Genomic DNA, 16822 nt, shown 5'->3' on the forward strand with positions numbered 1-16822 from the left:
TTGTAATGGGCACTGCTCGTTGCCGATGCTTCTGATTCGCAGCGACTTCTCCCATCCCCACCTCGGAGAGATATACAGCGAGGGAAGAAAAGTTCTATCTACGGAATATATCAACTGCTTCTGGATACACATTCATTAGATTCCTTGACATCAATGAAAAGGCTTCGAATCATACAGAGCCCATCCTTTCTCCACCTGAGCTCGGTACGACGTGTCCACAGATCAATTCTTCCTGTAGCAACCCGCCATCAACCATTCTCAATAATGAGCCAGAAGAAGCATCAAGCATCCCCGGACCCCACCGGTCAAGCAGACGGAAACAATGAACCTTTACCCCCGCTCTCAGCCAAAGACTTTCGAACCTACAACCGAATGGCGGAACAAATGGACCAATTCGTACGCGCCCTACTCCTCACCTCATCATTCCACCCCACTAACAAAAACCACAGCACAACCACTTCCGGCTAACCTGGAACCAACTGCAAGACGCCTGCACCAGCACAGGCAAAAAGCCCAGCGGGCTCTCCCCGCGCCAACTCATCATGGCCGGGCTCAGCTTCTGCTCGCAGCTCGACTTCCACCACTCCATCGAAGAGCAGCACATCTTCCCTGTGCTCGCGAAACGGATGCCCGAGTTCCGGCGCGAACTGGCGCTCCTCTCGCAGCATAGGCAGATCCATAAGGGTCTGGAGAAGCTGGAGGATTATTTGATGAAGTGCCGCAGCGGCGAGGTGGATCTGCAGCGGGAGGAGGTGAAGCGGCTTATGGATGGGTTTGGGGATGTGCTGTGGAAGCATTTGGATGAGGAGGTGAGGACGCTAGGGGCGGAGAATATGCGGCGGTATTGGAGTTTACAGGAGATGGCGAGGCTTCCTATGTGATTTTTTTCGTTATAGATTTTAAGGCATGTGGATGGTTCTGGGTTCGGTGGCTGGCTTGGGGTAAGTCTTGTCGTTTCTTGATAGACCTTTGAAGCATTAAATCTGACGTAACAGTTCTCATCCTGTGGCTCAACAACTTAATTCGTTAATAGTTGCTATTTTATTTGCATTGTCCATCTCAATGAACGTTTCGGGACATCCCTGATACCTATGTCGGACACATGATGGCCGCTCTGATCATGTCTCAGCTGCAAAGACCGTCTACTGCAAAACCTACCTCTCGAGAGGTACTTCAGTCAAGCACCAAGACGTCATGCCCGTCACGAGAGCCAACTTTAAGCTGGCGAAAAAGTGGAATATCATCAGCCTGGACGAAGGTCTATCCTTGCTCGGGTCAAGGGCTCATTGGTGCCACGCTTCCGGTCGGCCATGCGATATGGACCTTACATTCCTCAGCTAGGGATGCCTGATACAGAGTCCGCAGGACAGTATCAGCCGGGAAAGGCATACTTTCAATGTTTGCAGTTGCGAATACCCCTTGCGGCGGGAGGAATGCGGCCAACCCGCTTTCAGCGGGTTTGGTACCTGATGCTCTCGTCAGTTTACGTGGACTGTCACAAGGCACAGGCACTTGAATGGCGTCATTATTTTCATGTTGGGTGTAAGGATGGGGATATTGATGTCTACTGACTGTGTCCCTCTTATGGTCCACCCGCCTGATCGTGTATGCTATGTCCATAGAGTGGGCAGAGTGCTGACGGGAAACGACGCGACTCGGCATGGATCAAGTCAACAGAATACATTGACTGTTTAGTTTGCAGCGGACATGCAGCGCTGATCCAGTTTGACCGCTTGCTCAGTGACGCACGCGGATAGAGCAGATCTTGATTCTGAAGCCTCCATCCCCTCCTGGTAGTCGATCATACTTGATTCCGTCGGTGACATGATCACTTGGTAGTAGCGTTGGAATGCTTGCGGGTACTCTTCAAGTCAGTTTTGGCAAGGATAATGACAATAACCATGAGGTTACTTTCGACCTGCAGGACAGGCCCAACCGCATGCGACTCTTTTCCTCCAGGGTATTAAAGAGCCAAAAGCCACACCCGCCGACTACGACGGGAAAGCGCATCGTTAGCTCTCTTGACTGACCACCTTACCTCCCTACGAACATGAAGTTCCAAACCAGCATCCTCGCCGCCACCCTGCTGGCCGGCAGTGCCCTATCTGCCCCCAGCAGCCGGTCCCTTGAGCGTATCCGCGCCCGGGCTCTAGCCCGGCAGTCCCACCCCATGGACGGCACGGGAGCCAGCCCAGCTGAAGCGGACCCCAACGCAGAGCACCGAACCACCGCGTCCAAAGTCTCCTACAGCAAGAACTGGTCCGGCGCTGTGCTCGAGCAGCCGCCCCCCTCGGCAACCTACACCGCCGTGTCCGCGACCATCACCGTCCCCGAAGCGACGGCCGTCGCCGGCGTGACAGGCACGCAAGCCAGCTCTGCCTGGGTAGGCATCGACGGCGACACGTACGCGAACGCGATCCTGCAAGCCGGCGTGGACTTCTACGTCGACTCCAACGGGGCGCACAGCTACGACGCGTGGTTCGAGTGGTTTCCTGATACCGCGCACGGATTCGACCTAGCCGTCAACCGCGGGGATGTCGTCGTCGTCAAGGTGGAAAGCACCTCGCCCAGCGAGGGCGTCGCGATCATCGAGAACCAGACGAGCGGGAAGACGGTGTCGACAACGCTGAAGGCGCCCTCGCCGACTGCTACCCTGGCGGGCCAGAATGCGGACTGGATCGTCGAGGACTTCCAGTCTGGGGAGACGATGGTGCCGCTGGCTGATTTTGGTCGCGTGGAGTTTACCGGCTGCGAGGCGAAGGCTCGCGGGAAGTCGTATGGGCTTACCAATGCTACCGTCATTGATATAGAGCAGGATGGGAAGGTTAAGACACACACGACTATTGTGAGCGATAGCGAGCTTGCTGTCGAGTATGTCCGGTAGCCAGTCCCGGCTCGCATCTGCGGTATATGGAGTATGGAGTTTATTGCAGGACGATTCTGGGGAGTTTGGCGCATGTATCGTGTCTTTGTTGCCATCATGCAGTACACCATAACAAATGAATAAATATCCACGTACCTTGAAGCCAAAGTCAAGCAAAGTCCTAGTCCCTGTATACATTGGCCCTAAAGCAGACCGAAACCCAACGTCTCCAGCACCAGCACCAACACCTGCTCGTTTGAGTAAGGTAGTTGATGTGGTTTTGTGGTAGTATGTAGTTGTTGTCGACTGAGAGGATATGAAGTTTAATCTGCTTAGTTGGTTGTCGTATGCTGAGGTGAAGAAGCTACTTTATATCAAGGTTGCCCGTTGAGGAATGACGACAAGCCTGAGTGATAACTAGTAAGGGTTGGCATGATTGATTTGACTCATTTGAGCTGACCATTTCCACAGGGAGAATTGTTAGGCTGCCGCTACTGCCTATTAATGCGCGGCCGATAGATACAGACGTGGGATATAGTCATTTAGAATGATCTCGCTTACATCTACCCAACCAACAGGCCCGAGCAGTAAACCTCAAATCGTCTCTCCGTCCTGCCCGTAGGGCAGAAGTTACAAAACATACCGAAAGCGAGGATTCTACCTCCATCAGCAACTGCACCGCAGCACACAAGCAATATAACATAACATACCTCGAAATCCGTCAAATCCGCCAGAACCTGCTCATCTGCGCCGCCGTCTGGCCCAGGGACGGCCTCGGCATCTCGCCGCTTATTCCGTCTTATCAACAATACCCTCAAGGCCACCGTGCACGCCATCTGGCCCAACACACACGCCAGAATGAGCTTGCATCCGGTCTCATAGACGGGTGCTTCTCTAGCCAGAAAGGCATGGGGACCGACGATGTTTCCCGCGCAGTACGCGAGGAAAACGAGGGCGGTTGCGGTAACTCGTTTGGTGTAGCCGCCTGTATTGCTCGAGGGCATTTGGAGGCAGAGGACGAGGGATGTGACGTAGGATCCAATCTACTAGGTTAGTATCCTCCGGGCCAAAAAGAGGGTCGTTGACGTACGATGTAGTAGCCGAAGAGGACTCCGTAGCGATTGGTTCGGGGCAGCTGCCAGAGTAGACAGACGCCTGTCACGGTGGGTAGGAGGTAGATGACCATGATGATTGTGCGGATGTCCTTGAATCGCGAGGAGAGGTAGGTTCCTGAGAGGATGAAGAAGACCTGGAAGGCTCCTTGTGGGATGCCTAGGGCTGTTGCCAGGAGAGGACTGGAGACCAGGCCTTTGATGATAAGTTTGCCGAACTGTAGATCATGAGTAGAGGTCTTAGGATGCAGGGATGAAGACGTACATTAGCCACACCTCCGTTACATGTCTCATTAAGCAAGACGAAAAGGAACGCGAGCCAGACTTGGGGGTCGATGAGGGCCTCTCGGATCTGATACCACTTTATCGAGCGGTTGAGAATGCCCTGGGAAGATTAGTAATGGACTCTGTGCATCGGCCACAAGCACATACTGTTTGATTCTGCTTTCCTCTTCCGATAAGCAGTATTTTTTCCTCGATCGTGAACCGCTTCGCGGAGAGAATGCTGTTGGGAAGGAAAAGCAATAGAATCCCTCCCCAGAGCACCGTCACGCCGCCACAGATGAGGAACACTGCTCTCCAGACCGGAAACCCATTTAGCTGGCCAATAGCGAAGCTTATGAGGCCCCCGAGCTTGAGACTGTCAGATATGTTATAGAAGATCCAGGGAGAGCTGCCCACCATTGATCCGATGCCGTTGCAGCAGTAGAAACATCCAGCTCGGAAGGGCTGTTCCTGCCGCAGATACCACATGGCAACAATCATCATGAAGCAAGGGGTAATCGGGGCTAAGACGTTAGCTATTGCAGGCCGGGTTTATGGAATTGTAATACCTTCAAAGCAACCGAGGAGGAAGCGGCAGATCGCCATGCCGGTGAAATTGTGGCAGGCGGCCGTTATCATGAGAATGGCTCCCCAGGCGATACTAGCAAATGTCAGTGCACCAGTTACATAATTGAAATGAAGGATCCAAGCCTACACAAAGCATGAGATGACAGTTCCGACAGGTAGTCGCTGGGCAATCAAATTCGCAGGATACTCCCAGAAGAGGTAACCTGTATCATCAGCCTGAGGGCGGGTGCTGAGGGAGAGGAAGAATACCAAAGTAAAAAATACTGGCGAGCCAGCCATACTCATCACTGTTGATGTGGGCATCTTGAAAAAGATCAAAGACTGCACTGTAGCCGAGAGCCTATACCAGTTAGTAAGTAGTCTCAGTAGTCTCATTCGGATGGTGCACGGACAACTCACCTGCTTATCGATATATTGTAAAGCATATGTACCACAGAGAAGAGGCAGAAGAATCAAATCAACTCGCCTTCTAATCCTCCGAGATTTGGCTGGGTCATCGAGCATCTCCTGAAGCCGGGAGTGTGAAATGCCATGCTCCCGCAGAAAAAGTTCAGCCTCGTCCAGCGAAGAAATGTGACCATTCTCAATGTCATCCTCCTTGCCGGAGATAGTTTCGAGGACGGTGTCGGTCTTGCCCTCGTCAGTTTTCTTCTCCTCGAGCATCATTTTGATGATATCCGATATACTCTGACACGCGTGCTGAGTCTCGGTAGCTGTCCGCTGTGTGTTCCTTCGTACTTATATCAAGTAACCCCGCTTCGGAGTACAGGGGTTGACTGCATGATAACGCCTGTGTCTACTCCGAAAGCTCCAGGAGTCCCCTGCCAGAAGGATGCAGTGGTAACTCTATCAGCTTCAGCATATTGATACTCCAAATGGAAATCTAGTCGACCATAGGCCGCCTGATACCGATATGGCAGCAATCACCAATGAGCATGATTAAAAAAGACTTGCTCGTAGAGACAAAGACGGAGGTTGTCCGCAACTTTATCTATGGCATCAAAGTCTTGAAAGGAAGGAATGATAACCCCACTGATCGGCCTCGTATCATGACCGCTGTTGGAGACGCGAGTTGATAATGCTGTCAAAGATAAGCCGTGTGGGGTAGTTCCACAGTGGAGGCATCTTCTGGTGAGGAGTCCAGCATCGTGGGCCTCACTATCAGCATCAAAGCGGGGAAGTGGAGAGGGACAGGGTGACAGGGATATCGTAGCAGTTGCGCTGCTGAGTTGATAAGAAGTGATATTGAAGGGGTCATCTGCCTCTGAATTCTGAAGGCGGACTGCCGACAACATGTTTCCTTCTCATCGACTCATATTCCTAGCTGCATTTCCTATCATCCTGCTCTTCATCCTACAGCAGGGGTATGTACCTTTCTCAATACAGGGCCAAGTTCTGTCATGGCTGCCGGACGATGTACTGGATAAACTGATTACTCGACCAACCGTCCACCTCCGCCAAGGTATCGTCGTGGGAACTAGATTGTCCGATTCCCTGCCACGACCAGTAGATGCATTCCGAGGAATTCCTTATGCTCTACCTCCCACTGGAGACAGGAGATTCCGCAGAGCCGTAGCAGTGGGCTCTTCGAATGATACCATTGACGCGAGTCGGTTCGGCCCACGGTAAGGATTTATCATTATTGAAGCCAGTAGGATGCTAATCAAGCAGATGCCCTGGTAAACAACTATTGAACGTTTCTGGCGATGTTACTAGTTCGGAGGATTGCCTGACGGTGAACGTGTTTCGTCCTCATGGCGTAAAATGCAAACTGCCCGTTGCAGTGTACGTGCATGGTGGAGCATATAACCGTGGTACAGGTGAGTAACCCGCAAACAACATGGGCAAGTCTGACTAGAACAGCTTCAATGCATAACACTGCATCCATGGTGGGATGGTCCAAGAAGCCATTCGTCGCAGTAAGCTTCAACTATCGGTGAGTCGAAGTGGGTCGACCCAAGGGACTCAAGCTGAGGGAATCGTACTAGTATCGGCGCGCTGGGATTCCTTCCATCGACTGTGTCAGCTCAAGATGGAATACTCAATCTCGGATTGCATGACCAGATCCTTGCTTTCAAGTGGGTGCAGGAGAATATCGAAGCGTTTGGAGGGGATCCCTCGCAAGTGACGCTCATCGGCCTGTCTGCAGGAGCACACTCAGTACGTTGCCTCAGGAGATATTTCGAAGATCAACACTTACATCAATCCTAGATCGCGCACCATATCATGAACGACGACCTCGGCACCTCCCTCTTTCACCGAGCCGTCCTCGAGTCGGGCGCAGCAACCTCCCGCGCTGTGCACCCATACAACGCGCAACTACACGAGACCCAATTCCAAGGATTTATCACAGAAGCTGGCTGCACCGATAGACCACAATCGGAGATAATGAACTGCCTGCGCAGTCAACCCTCATCAACCGTCATCAACGCCTCCTTCACCATCTTCGACCGATACAACCCCTCCGTCCGCTGGGCCTTCCAACCCGTCATCGACGGGGACCTGATCAAGCGCCGCCCAATCGACGCCTGGCGCTCGGGGAAATGGAACAAAATGCCCATCCTGACCGGCTTCAACACAAACGAAGGCACATACTACGTCCCGTCCGCAATGTCGCAGTCCTCCGAATTCACAAACTTCTTCCACACCTTGCTCCCTGCCTACTCGGACAATGATATAAAGACCATCGACGAGCTCTACCCAGACCCCGCGGTGGATCCCTCCTCCCCATATCTCGAAACTAGAAACATACCCGTCGGTCCGCAGTATAAGCGCGTCGAAGCTGCGTATGGTCATTACGCGTATGCCTGTCCGGTGAGGCAGACCGCGACTCTCGCCTCGGCGGGGCAGGAGGAGCCTGTGTTTCTGTATCGGTGGGCGCTGAATAAGACTGTTCAGGGGGCGCGAACCACGGTGATCAGATGGCGTATGAGACGTTCAATCCGGAGGTGCGAGAGATTTCGAGGAGTCAGGAGGAGATCGCTGGGATGTTTCATGCGTACATCACTTCGTTTATTGTGACTGGGAATCCGAATGCGGTGGGGGGACGGTATGAGAATCGCACAGTGTGGGCGCCTTATGATGCCTCATTGGCATCTGGACGAAAGATTATGGTCTTTGGAGAAGGAAGTGATGAACGTGCCGGTGGGAGTGCCACAGGTGTTGCAGCGCAGTTGGTGGAGGATGAATGGAGCCGAAGAGAGTGTGAGTTTTGGTGGACAAAGGCGGGTATTTCAGACTTGAAATAAAGGTGATGTAAAGGAGACGGTTGAAGATTTGAGAAGTAATGAAAAGAAGATGGCGCAGTTTTCTGCTATCCGAAGTGACTGCGACTCCAGAGGCAGACTATTCCCACTTGACCTCGTCTAAACAATAAGCTTGGTTACGGTTACAGGTTGAACTGCCACGACCGGTCTTAGACAGCTCGCTATATATTGACCGGAAATATGTTTATTGTCTACGAAGCCAGATATATGCTCTGCGGCTACCACGCGAGACGTCTTCTAGAAACCTGGTAGTCATCGCCCGCTCTGATTGCCATGTTTCACGAATGTATAGATCACTGTATACCTTCAACCTTACTTGCGCTCTTTTCAACTTAACGACGTGGGTTCTGTATACCCCAATGTAATCATTAAGGTAGTAGCGTAGTAGCGAGGTCACCATCACCTCACCCTAAGAGAGTGACCACTTCGACTGGGTAGGCCACATACACATGCAATCCATAACATGTTGCGATTTTGGAGCATCTCTGGTTAGTACTAATTCCCAGACACTTGGATCAGCCCAGGAACCCGATGCAGCGAGTCATAGATAGCGCAATCTCTGCCGTTGTTGGAACACAATGCAGGCACGCTCCTATAAAGGGAATTGCCTTACTCGTGGATAGGGATATGTAGTGACGGAAACGACTCATGGGCAGTCTTAGTCACTATTTTCTAAAGGCATTGTCGAAGCCCTATCGACACCCAAGTGAGCGAGACACTGCCAACTTGACAATGAAGCGTTTCCGGGGCGATACACATACTACGAAGCACGCGTAGATGAAGACACGTCCAATCCTTTCAGTCACGCAGTCCAATATTTTCATCAGCAAATGACACGGCGTGTCATATGCAGGGGACGAAAGGATTGACAAGGCCAATGAAACTCAAAATGCGTTGGCGTGTAGCCAAAATCGCCGAGGTACTTCACCACATGTTCGCTGCCAACTCATCGGGTCGCCACGTCGGAGGATGGTCCAGCTTCTATTTCCTTGGCTGTCGACATGGAAAGAGGGCTTGACTTTCGGCCCCTAATAGATGAAAGATAAGTCCAATCGGATGAGGAGGATTTGTTGGAAGTATCGGTGTTTATGGAGGCTTTGGCAAGTCGGGATATGACATGCATGAAGGATTAGCGTGCAACCCGATGGTCCGAAAAGGGCAAAAGGACGATCAGCAGAAATCACTGTTAATTTGCATGAAACCAACCAACAGTTGGCTTATTGGGATAAAAATATACCTAATACTACTCAATATAGTAGTTTAGTTGGTTTTCTGCCAGGTAAATGGCACAAGTTCGGATATTAATAGGATTGTCCTTGCATCCCGGACCAATGAGGCTGCTGTGACATGATTAGCCTGTTGGAACCAGAGTACACAGCCTGGATGATGAGTCCACGATGGCGGTGAGGCCCATGCGAGTAATGGGTCTTGTGTAGCCCAGATAGTAAGAAAAGAGTAAGGAGCAAACATCTGATGGAGGGTGATTCGGATCGATCCCATATTAAGGAATATGGCTATTTTTGAGCTACAGAAGATAAAGCTCCCACACCATACCTTTGTGAATGAACGGTTTGGTTATTTAAATGAGTCCCAGGCAGCCAGGCCAACTACTCTCGCTTGTACTTGTACTTCAGGACAGTGACTGAAGGCTAAGAATATTCACGGTCAAGAGTGATTGTTCCCACCGCCCTCTCGACAAGTAAACACACACCTGACGTAGGGAACTTTCTCTTCTCTCATCCACTATGTCCTCGTTAACCAGCACTGTGGCAATGGAGGAAGCACAGCGGATCACCGCAGAAGAGAAAATTCGCCATATTCTCAAGGTGTATGCCTTGGGACAGCCTCTCTTTCCTCGCGACCTTCTTCAAGACCTTAGCCGTCAGATCGACCAGGGACGTGATGAGGTGCACATTGCAGATTTGGATGGCGTTCCTCAGAAGCACAGCCTCAAGGTTCCAACCTGGTGCGCAGATTGGGCGTAAGGATCTGTTTGCACTCCTAAGGTAAAGCAATACTGACAGAGTCCAGGAACTCGTACCGCATCTCCTACTGTAGCATTCAAGCTATGACCACCGTCAACCCTTTCATGCCAGATGAGATCCTTCGTGACCAGCCTCCCGTTGCGATCTGCTACACCAGAAACGACAAGAAACCCGAGAATCCGCTGCATGAAGTACGCAAGGCATTCGACAACCAGCGCGAGGTGTGGCAGACTAGCGAGGCCTGCGAGGCTCTGCAGAAGCAACTCGCCACTATGAGTCTTTCGCGTCCGATCAACAAGATTGTCTGCTTCGGACTGGGAACTTTGGGCCGCTTGAACTCCCGCAGCGCTGCACGCTCTCACACCCAGCACGCTGCCGTTGAAACGATGGTGCAAGCACTGAAGGCAAGACAAGTCAACAGGAACGAGGAAATCAGATGTTTTGCGCAGGATCCTGCATACGACGAGGTCGACATCGCACTGCTTAGAAGCATCGACATCACCCCGCTGGACGATCCAAAGGGGTTTCTTGCAGTCGACGAATCCACTCTCGTCTTTTGCGTCAGCCCCAACGTGCCGGTGAAGCAGATCATTGCCGATGTTCAGTGGCCCGCGGCGATGATTTGGAACACCGTCAGACCTTCCGAGCCAGACGTCGCAAAGTGGGAGCAGCGTGTAAGGAATGGTCAGGTAACCTGGGTTTGGTATGTCGAATAGCACTTTCTGAACGCACAAAGACTGACAGCTCAAGCCCCTACACCACTGATCCGGACTCCTCGCGCGTACGCAAGATGGTCAGTCATTATGTGCATGCTCCGGTGGTTGATATGGACGATTGTCTCGGGGATCTGACAATCTACATGAGATGAGAGTATTGCTGGATACATCATGAGCTGGAACAGGATTTTTGGCTGAGGAATCATTGTACCAGAGCTGCGGCTTTTAGTCAAAGAATATAACCTTATGGATAAGATACCCAGCCAGACTGAGTGACATCAGGCATACTAAGATCTAGGCTTGTAATGGAATTTAAGCAACGAAATCCTCGCTATTTTACCTATCCCAGGCCCGCGCTGGAAATGACTACTATTACATTATTAATGTCTAGCTGTCCTTGGATGCAGTTCTTACATGAGAAATCGGGGATTTCCTGGTCGGAGTATGCCAAGGTCTTGCTGGTCAGATCAACGCTCCATCACACCAGCTCACATGTAGCTATGAGCGTCTCTTTCAATGTGTGAGATACTCTTGTTACTCTCCGGGGCGCCACTATGGTACAACAAACCAACAAGCTACCCTTGCAGGTGCCATCAAGAATATTCCAAATGTGGAGCACCATCAGATCTGCGGCATCCTTGCTACGTCTGGAACATGGCGGCACCTGGAATAGATGGCTAAATCTGGGCCCCAAGGGTGGTCTATAAGAACCTACTCGTCAGTCCTCAAGTTGCTTGTCGAGTGGCCTTCTTGCTGTTCGTCAATGTGTGATAACGCAAATAATTTTGATGAAATGTTTCGTAATCCATTCACTTCAATGGCCCACCTCCTATGTGTTCCATCGTTATTGTGGGCTATGGAACATATCATACATATCATCATATGTCACTTCGCGGCTAATCACCGGGTTCCTATCAAGGTTGTGGTTCAGCTGGCGCGCTAATATTTACAGTGTAAGACAAATTTCCCTACCCTCTTACCTATTATTAGCACATGGACGCAAATACATAAGTGCTTGCGGGCCGTAATGCAAATCCTGTCTCTAAGTTACTCCGTGGTGCAGCGATTTCAGCCTTGCGGCGAAATACTTCCAGGTATGATTGGATATAAACCATGAGGTTTCGGATCATCACATCCGCTAATGAAGATATTTGCATACTATCAATCAAAGAAATGTGACCCCGTAGAAAACATGCTTGTGCGAGCAAATCTGTAAGCACTCGCAGGTGTAGTGCACCATCTGACTGTGTCCTCGGAGGATCCTGGTTACAGCACTCGGTCTATAATGAAGGTGATTTAAGTGGCGTGAACTGCCCCCATGAACAGATAAGCATACTACCTTATTGTTTCGGGTATCCCCAGGAGAATAAGTAGCTATGGACATGTCACAGAGAATGCTTGGCATTCAGCAGCTTTACTGCCCAAGTGATGGAACGGCAGAGGTAGAGTAAGTAATAATACTTCTCCTTTCTACCGGCGCGATAAAGCTGACAATTCTCGCCACAAAGTATTGTTGCGGTCCACGGGCTAAACGGCCATGCCGTCGAAACGTGGACAGCTCGACCAGAGAACATATGCTGGCTAAGTCACCCAAACTTCTTGCCAAAATATGTTCCGAAGACACGGGTCCTGTCCTGGGGCTATAACGCGAACGTGTCGTCCATCACGGGCCCAACAAGTGCAAACGGAATTCTGGGACATGCTCAGACTCTTGTATCTAACCTAGACGCTGATCGAGAGGTGGGTTCCTTATTCTTTCGGCTAGGGTCGTTTGCTTGACTTTTGACTAATGGTACACCGTCGCTAGTTGAAGGAGGCAACTTCGAGGCCCATAATTTTCATATGCCACTCCCTTGGGGAATTATAGTCAAGAGAGTACGCTGAACTAGTCATACCCCGAATGACTGTCCCTCGCTTACGACCAACAAACTGAGTTGCAGGCCCTATCTTATTCCGCCAGCCGAAAGAGCCCCAGGTCCGCTCACATTCAATCGATTTATACCGGCACTTACGGGATTCTCTTTTTCGGAACACCACACCACGGGCCAAGCAAGGCAACTGAGCCCAGCCGACAAAACCAACTCGGAAGCTGAATGGAAGAATGCGGTCGAGTATGGGCTTCTCTTGAACAGGCAATTCCAGCCTTTGGCCTGGCCAAAACAGCTAACAATCTTGTTGTTAGTATCGTTGCCGTCCACGGATTAAACGAAGACCCAATAACCGCGTGGAGTGCTCCCAAGACTGGGACGCTCTGGCTAAAAGACTTGATCCCGAAGCACATACCCCAAGCACGAGTTCTGTCCTTCGGATACGAATCCTCCCCCAGCCTTTTTGACGGGCACGGCTTTGTAGACAAAATCCGAAGCCTTGCAACGACCTTAGTTGCGGACCTTGAAGCAGACAGAAGCTTGGGGGACTGTCGAACCCGGCCGATAATCTTCGTCTGCCATGGACTAGGAGGTGTAATTGTCAAGAAAGCACTTGCCCACTCTGCAAGTTCAACGTCTCCCCTGGTCGCTCATCTGAATGAGATTTTTATTTCGACGTTTGCAATCTTGTTCTTTGGAACGCCGCATATCAATATTAACTTGGCCAACTGGCTTGTTCTAGAATCCTCAGGGGTCGGAGATGGCCGCGCTCAACGACCTGGGGGTTCACAATCGTCACCCCCGAAGAAGCTCCAGAGCCTGGAATCCATTACTGATCAATTTGCCCCTTTGATGAAAAAGTTCTATACTACCATTTTCTGGGAAGGTATGCCGACCGATTTTGGAGGCTATCATGATTTCCTTGTTGAACCGGCCGCCGCCGCTCCGGCTATCTACGAGAGCCCAAAATGTGCAATTGTCGGCGCAACTCACTCAAGAATGGCGAAGTTGTTAGAATGGAGTCCATCTTACTCTACGGTGCTTGCGACGCTGAAGAGGTACTGCTTGAAGGCACCCGGCGTGATTAATGATCGCTGGAAGAAGGCCAGGGATGCACGGGCTCGAGCTAGGCTTAACGAAGCCCATGAAATGGCTGGTTTTCGCTTCAGCCTGCCAGACAAGCTCGCAGACCATGTTATAAAGGACATTTTCAAGCAGGAAGCGCGAAATTAGCACCTTTATACGCCCTTGCTTCCTTCTGTAAACTACATCAGGAGGAAAGAGATCAGGGACCAGATTCGACAGCACTTCTTCTGCCAGAAACCGAGTTCATCAGACAGAGCCAGAGGCGCCTTATTGTACATGGCATAGCAGGCTCGGGGAAAAGTCAGTTGTGCACAAATTTCGCTTCTGACAACCGTGAAAGGTAGGTGACTGTCCCATAAATCCGTAAAAGTAACCCGCGGCTCGGAACACTTCGACTATATTTTCGGAATGTGGAAACTTGGTCAAGTATACGAAAAGAAGAACCAAGTTCGGGAGGCCTTGGACGCCTATCGGGGTCGCCTTTGAGCACACCGAGACTCGTCTGACCAGGGATCATCCGCTTGCTAAACAGATTGAACTCCGTATAGACCAGCTGAACAGCTCAATATCCACAAATCCCGAGACTACAAACATCGAGGAAGATCACACCGCTCCAGAGTTGCCCGTTGAAAAGAATTTGCCGTCTACTCAAACTTGGTAAGGGTCTTGCCTGAATGGATGGTAGGAAATGCCGGGGGGAGACCAGTAATCTAGCCTCAGCAATTTCTAAATGTATTGATTTGTTCCTGATCAACTGAGTTTACGCTATATTTCAGAAATGTCTTGCAAGCATTGCTGGATGTTTCATGGATAAATACCTTAGGGTTATGCACACAACATAAGCTTACTAAGCAACGCTTATCCAATCCGCTTCATCCCTCGTCCGACCAGCATCATCCACTTTGTTCTTCCGTCAAATCATTCAACAGGACTACAGGATCCAAACATTCATCGATCGATCAACATGATTGTGCTTCTATATCGAAATTAGCTACTACATCTCTGTTATACTTTAGCATCATGACTCCCGCCGATGAATTATTTCTCCATCCACCGGATCCTCGTCATTTCCGGATCCGACGAAAACCAGTCTCCAATCCCCATCTCCATCAAAGCTATAGGAATAATGGTGACAGATGTTCATCACAACCGCTCAGTCCGACCATCAGGGATGTAACGACGGTCTCTTCGTTGGATATTCCGCTTCCAATGTCTCCGCGCCCACCATTGAGGTCCAAAGCATCCGTTAACACGATTGCTGACCCCTATTCTGGTCGCTGCGAGAGGAACTTCAATAGCAATGATTGGCCTTCCGCCTCAGTCCAGCGCGCTGCTACGGACATGATTCCTCCATCGGAATCCAGGACTGCTCAGTCGTCCGCTTCAGTAACTGTGCAAAAAGCCTTTGGTGAAGCCCGACATTTTCTGGGTGGACTCATCAGCCGTCCTGCAGAGTCCAATAAGCATTTTACCATATTACGCCACTCACACGGCGTGGTCTTCTATCGCGGCAGCACTACATCTGTCACGATCTCTATCTTCTCTGATGCCCCTTTACCTCCCGACCGTTCCTTGTGGCTCCAGAACAAGGGCTGGACAGGAAAAACGGGGATGCGCGCCAAGGCTCTATTCCGACTGACGGATGACTGGCTGGACATCACACCCACTCTGGCCTTGCGCTCCGACCAAGTAGAGTCAAACGACGAGCGGGCATGGCAGCGTGACATTGCCAAGCTTCTGAAAAAGGCTCCGTCGCGTGTGCGCGACACACATCGCCTGCGCGAGACGGCCGTCGCACGGATTCCTGCTGCGGCCGGCGACGGGTACTTTCAGGTTGTACTTTGTCAGGGGCCGAAAAAGAAGGTTCTTTGTACGAGTCCAGTGTTTCGCATTCTTTCCACCTCTCTTGAACCGAGCTCGATTCGTGGCGCTAGTTTGGCTACCCTCCCGTTGGAGGTGGGTGCGATGGTGCTGGGGCTATACGCGCAGACAGCGGCGCAAACCGTCATTAACCCGGCCACATCGCTCGTACAATCGAAGATTCAACCTCTTAGGCCCTCCTGGGTCACACAGACTGCCGCTGAGACAGCCTACGGGATTGGAATGTCCATGCGATCAAGCGATGACAACAGTAATCAGGGCCCTGCGGCACCGATGGCCTGCGGTCAACAGGAAGCGATCTCTTTAGAGACAGGACCGAGTCCGCCATATCCCATAAGCTTCAAGGCGCGAGCTGAAGCTATTCAAGGAGAAGGGGTCTATGACATGCAACGGATGCGACTCAGTAAGGTTCCCGATCTGATTTTGGACCGGTTACATGGTTTTTTCTTCGGCTGGGCACGACTTCTATCCGGCAAAGAGAATAGCGGATGCTCGGATTCTCAATGGTATCCGGCCATCCTTGCCATCCGCAATCTGGATCCGTCCCAGCAGGCGCGTGTCAACATGTCCCAGGTGATGAAACGAGTCACCACCCTTCGCTTCCTGGAGGAGGTCCAGCTAGCGCCTCAATCCCGCGTCGAGGTACGTGTACTTGGTTTTCTTCGACCTGATGTGCCGCCACCTCGCGGAACGAGTGAGGAGGAATTGCTGGAAGCCCAAAATGCCGCTGCTGAAGCGGCCATGTTGGCGGATGCGTGCGACGCGGCATGCGCCCAGAATGTGCTGGATTATCCCGCTTGGGGACCGGACAGTCAAAGAGAAGCCGGAGTTATTGACCGCACCAAAGAGGGGGTTGAAAGCATGCGGGCCCGTGGCCAGAAGATCGTTGAACGTGTCCCACTGCATTGGCTCGGAGTGAGATCTCCTACAGCAGAGATGCGAGACCGACAGATTACCATGAATGGATTCTACGTAGTCCGCTGAGGATTTATGCTATTTCGATAGAATCGTGGATAACATTTTCTTGGTGCTAAGATTGATAGCGGGAACTATATTTCCATCGCACCATGTTCTCAGAAAGTTCCATCAAAACTCCATCCGACCTGTCTCACTCACTCAGTGCTGCTCGCCTTCCACTTGCGGATCATGGCCATCAACTGTTCGTTCTGGCGCAAATCCGCTAACTTGGTTCT

General features: G+C 51.2%; 7 protein-coding genes across 7 annotated transcripts; 6 read left to right on the plus strand and 1 right to left on the minus strand.

Moving 5' to 3' along the window:
* The first annotated feature begins 155 nt into the window (after positions 1-155).
* Positions 156-1061, plus strand: P174DRAFT_413280 (hemerythrin domain-containing protein). The gene is made up of 3 exons (XM_024824340.1): positions 156-396; positions 450-941; positions 996-1061. The coding sequence occupies exons 1-2, from the start codon at positions 265-267 to the stop codon at positions 879-881; spliced, it is 564 nt and encodes a 187-aa protein (XP_024679002.1). The 5' UTR covers positions 156-264; the 3' UTR covers positions 882-941; positions 996-1061.
* Positions 1062-2050: 989 nt separating this feature from the next.
* P174DRAFT_497268 (A4/G1 family peptidase) lies at positions 2051-2884 on the plus strand (the record flags this gene model as incomplete). The annotated part of the gene is made up of 1 exon (XM_024830895.1): positions 2051-2884. One exon carries the CDS (start codon positions 2051-2053, stop codon positions 2882-2884), a length of 834 nt encoding a protein of 277 aa, XP_024679003.1.
* Positions 2885-3329: 445 nt separating this feature from the next.
* P174DRAFT_413282 (putative MFS transporter) lies at positions 3330-5517 on the minus strand. Its single transcript, XM_024824341.1, has 10 exons — positions 5227-5517; positions 5077-5167; positions 4955-5030; positions 4809-4900; positions 4657-4763; positions 4408-4608; positions 4241-4360; positions 3954-4193; positions 3574-3906; positions 3330-3520 (listed from the first exon to the last, which is right to left on the minus strand). Exons 1-10 carry the CDS (start codon positions 5491-5493, stop codon positions 3494-3496), a joined length of 1554 nt encoding a protein of 517 aa, XP_024679004.1. The 5' UTR covers positions 5494-5517; the 3' UTR covers positions 3330-3493.
* A 603-nt stretch (positions 5518-6120) lies between these two features.
* P174DRAFT_454464 (putative extracellular lipase) lies at positions 6121-8075 on the plus strand (the record flags this gene model as incomplete). The annotated part of the gene is made up of 6 exons (XM_024829241.1): positions 6121-6452; positions 6499-6647; positions 6691-6763; positions 6816-6987; positions 7039-7686; positions 7749-8075. The coding sequence occupies 6 exons, from the start codon at positions 6121-6123 to the stop codon at positions 8073-8075; spliced, it is 1701 nt and encodes a 566-aa protein (XP_024679005.1).
* Positions 8076-9579: 1504 nt separating this feature from the next.
* On the plus strand, positions 9580-11059 carry P174DRAFT_445338 (SRR1 family protein). Its single transcript, XM_024828309.1, has 3 exons — positions 9580-10074; positions 10125-10781; positions 10829-11059. Exons 1-3 carry the CDS (start codon positions 9839-9841, stop codon positions 10944-10946), a joined length of 1011 nt encoding a protein of 336 aa, XP_024679006.1. The 5' UTR covers positions 9580-9838; the 3' UTR covers positions 10947-11059.
* A 1828-nt stretch (positions 11060-12887) lies between these two features.
* P174DRAFT_434791 (uncharacterized protein) lies at positions 12888-13895 on the plus strand (the record flags this gene model as incomplete). The annotated part of the gene is made up of 1 exon (XM_024825894.1): positions 12888-13895. One exon carries the CDS (start codon positions 12888-12890, stop codon positions 13893-13895), a length of 1008 nt encoding a protein of 335 aa, XP_024679007.1.
* An 873-nt stretch (positions 13896-14768) lies between these two features.
* On the plus strand, positions 14769-16613 carry P174DRAFT_395987 (uncharacterized protein; the record flags this gene model as incomplete). The annotated part of the gene is made up of 1 exon (XM_024823713.1): positions 14769-16613. The coding sequence occupies one exon, from the start codon at positions 14769-14771 to the stop codon at positions 16611-16613; it is 1845 nt and encodes a 614-aa protein (XP_024679008.1).
* Between the last annotated feature and the right edge of the window lie 209 nt (positions 16614-16822).

The sequence above is a fragment of the Aspergillus novofumigatus genome, assembly GCF_002847465.1.
Source record: "Aspergillus novofumigatus IBT 16806 chromosome Unknown P174scaffold_8, whole genome shotgun sequence".
NCBI classification, from domain to species: Eukaryota; Fungi; Ascomycota; class Eurotiomycetes; order Eurotiales; family Aspergillaceae; genus Aspergillus; species Aspergillus novofumigatus.

What these genes read in the sequence shown, in the direction of transcription:
- P174DRAFT_413280 (XM_024824340.1), top strand. Translation starts at nt 265, where the DNA reads ATGAGCCAGAAGAAGCATCAAGCATCCCCGGACCCCACCGGTCAAGCA. An exon ending in CGGAACAAATGGACCAATTC is followed by an intron (nt 397 to 449) that starts GTACGCGCCCTA and finishes CAAAAACCACAG; the next exon opens with CACAACCACTTCCGGCTAAC.
- P174DRAFT_445338 (XM_024828309.1), top strand. Translation starts at nt 9,839, where the DNA reads ATGTCCTCGTTAACCAGCACTGTGGCAATGGAGGAAGCACAGCGGATC. An exon ending in ACCTGGTGCGCAGATTGGGC is followed by an intron (nt 10,075 to 10,124) that starts GTAAGGATCTGT and finishes GACAGAGTCCAG; the next exon opens with GAACTCGTACCGCATCTCCT. An exon ending in GGTCAGGTAACCTGGGTTTG is followed by an intron (nt 10,782 to 10,828) that starts GTATGTCGAATA and finishes TGACAGCTCAAG; the next exon opens with CCCCTACACCACTGATCCGG.
- P174DRAFT_413282 (XM_024824341.1), bottom strand. Translation starts at nt 5,493, where the DNA reads ATGATGCTCGAGGAGAAGAAAACTGACGAGGGCAAGACCGACACCGTC. An exon ending in GAGGAAAGCAGAATCAAACA is followed by an intron (nt 4,361 to 4,407) that starts GTATGTGCTTGT and finishes TAATCTTCCCAG; the next exon opens with GGCATTCTCAACCGCTCGAT. An exon ending in CGGATTTGACGGATTTCGAG is followed by an intron (nt 3,521 to 3,573) that starts GTATGTTATGTT and finishes TGATGGAGGTAG; the next exon opens with AATCCTCGCTTTCGGTATGT.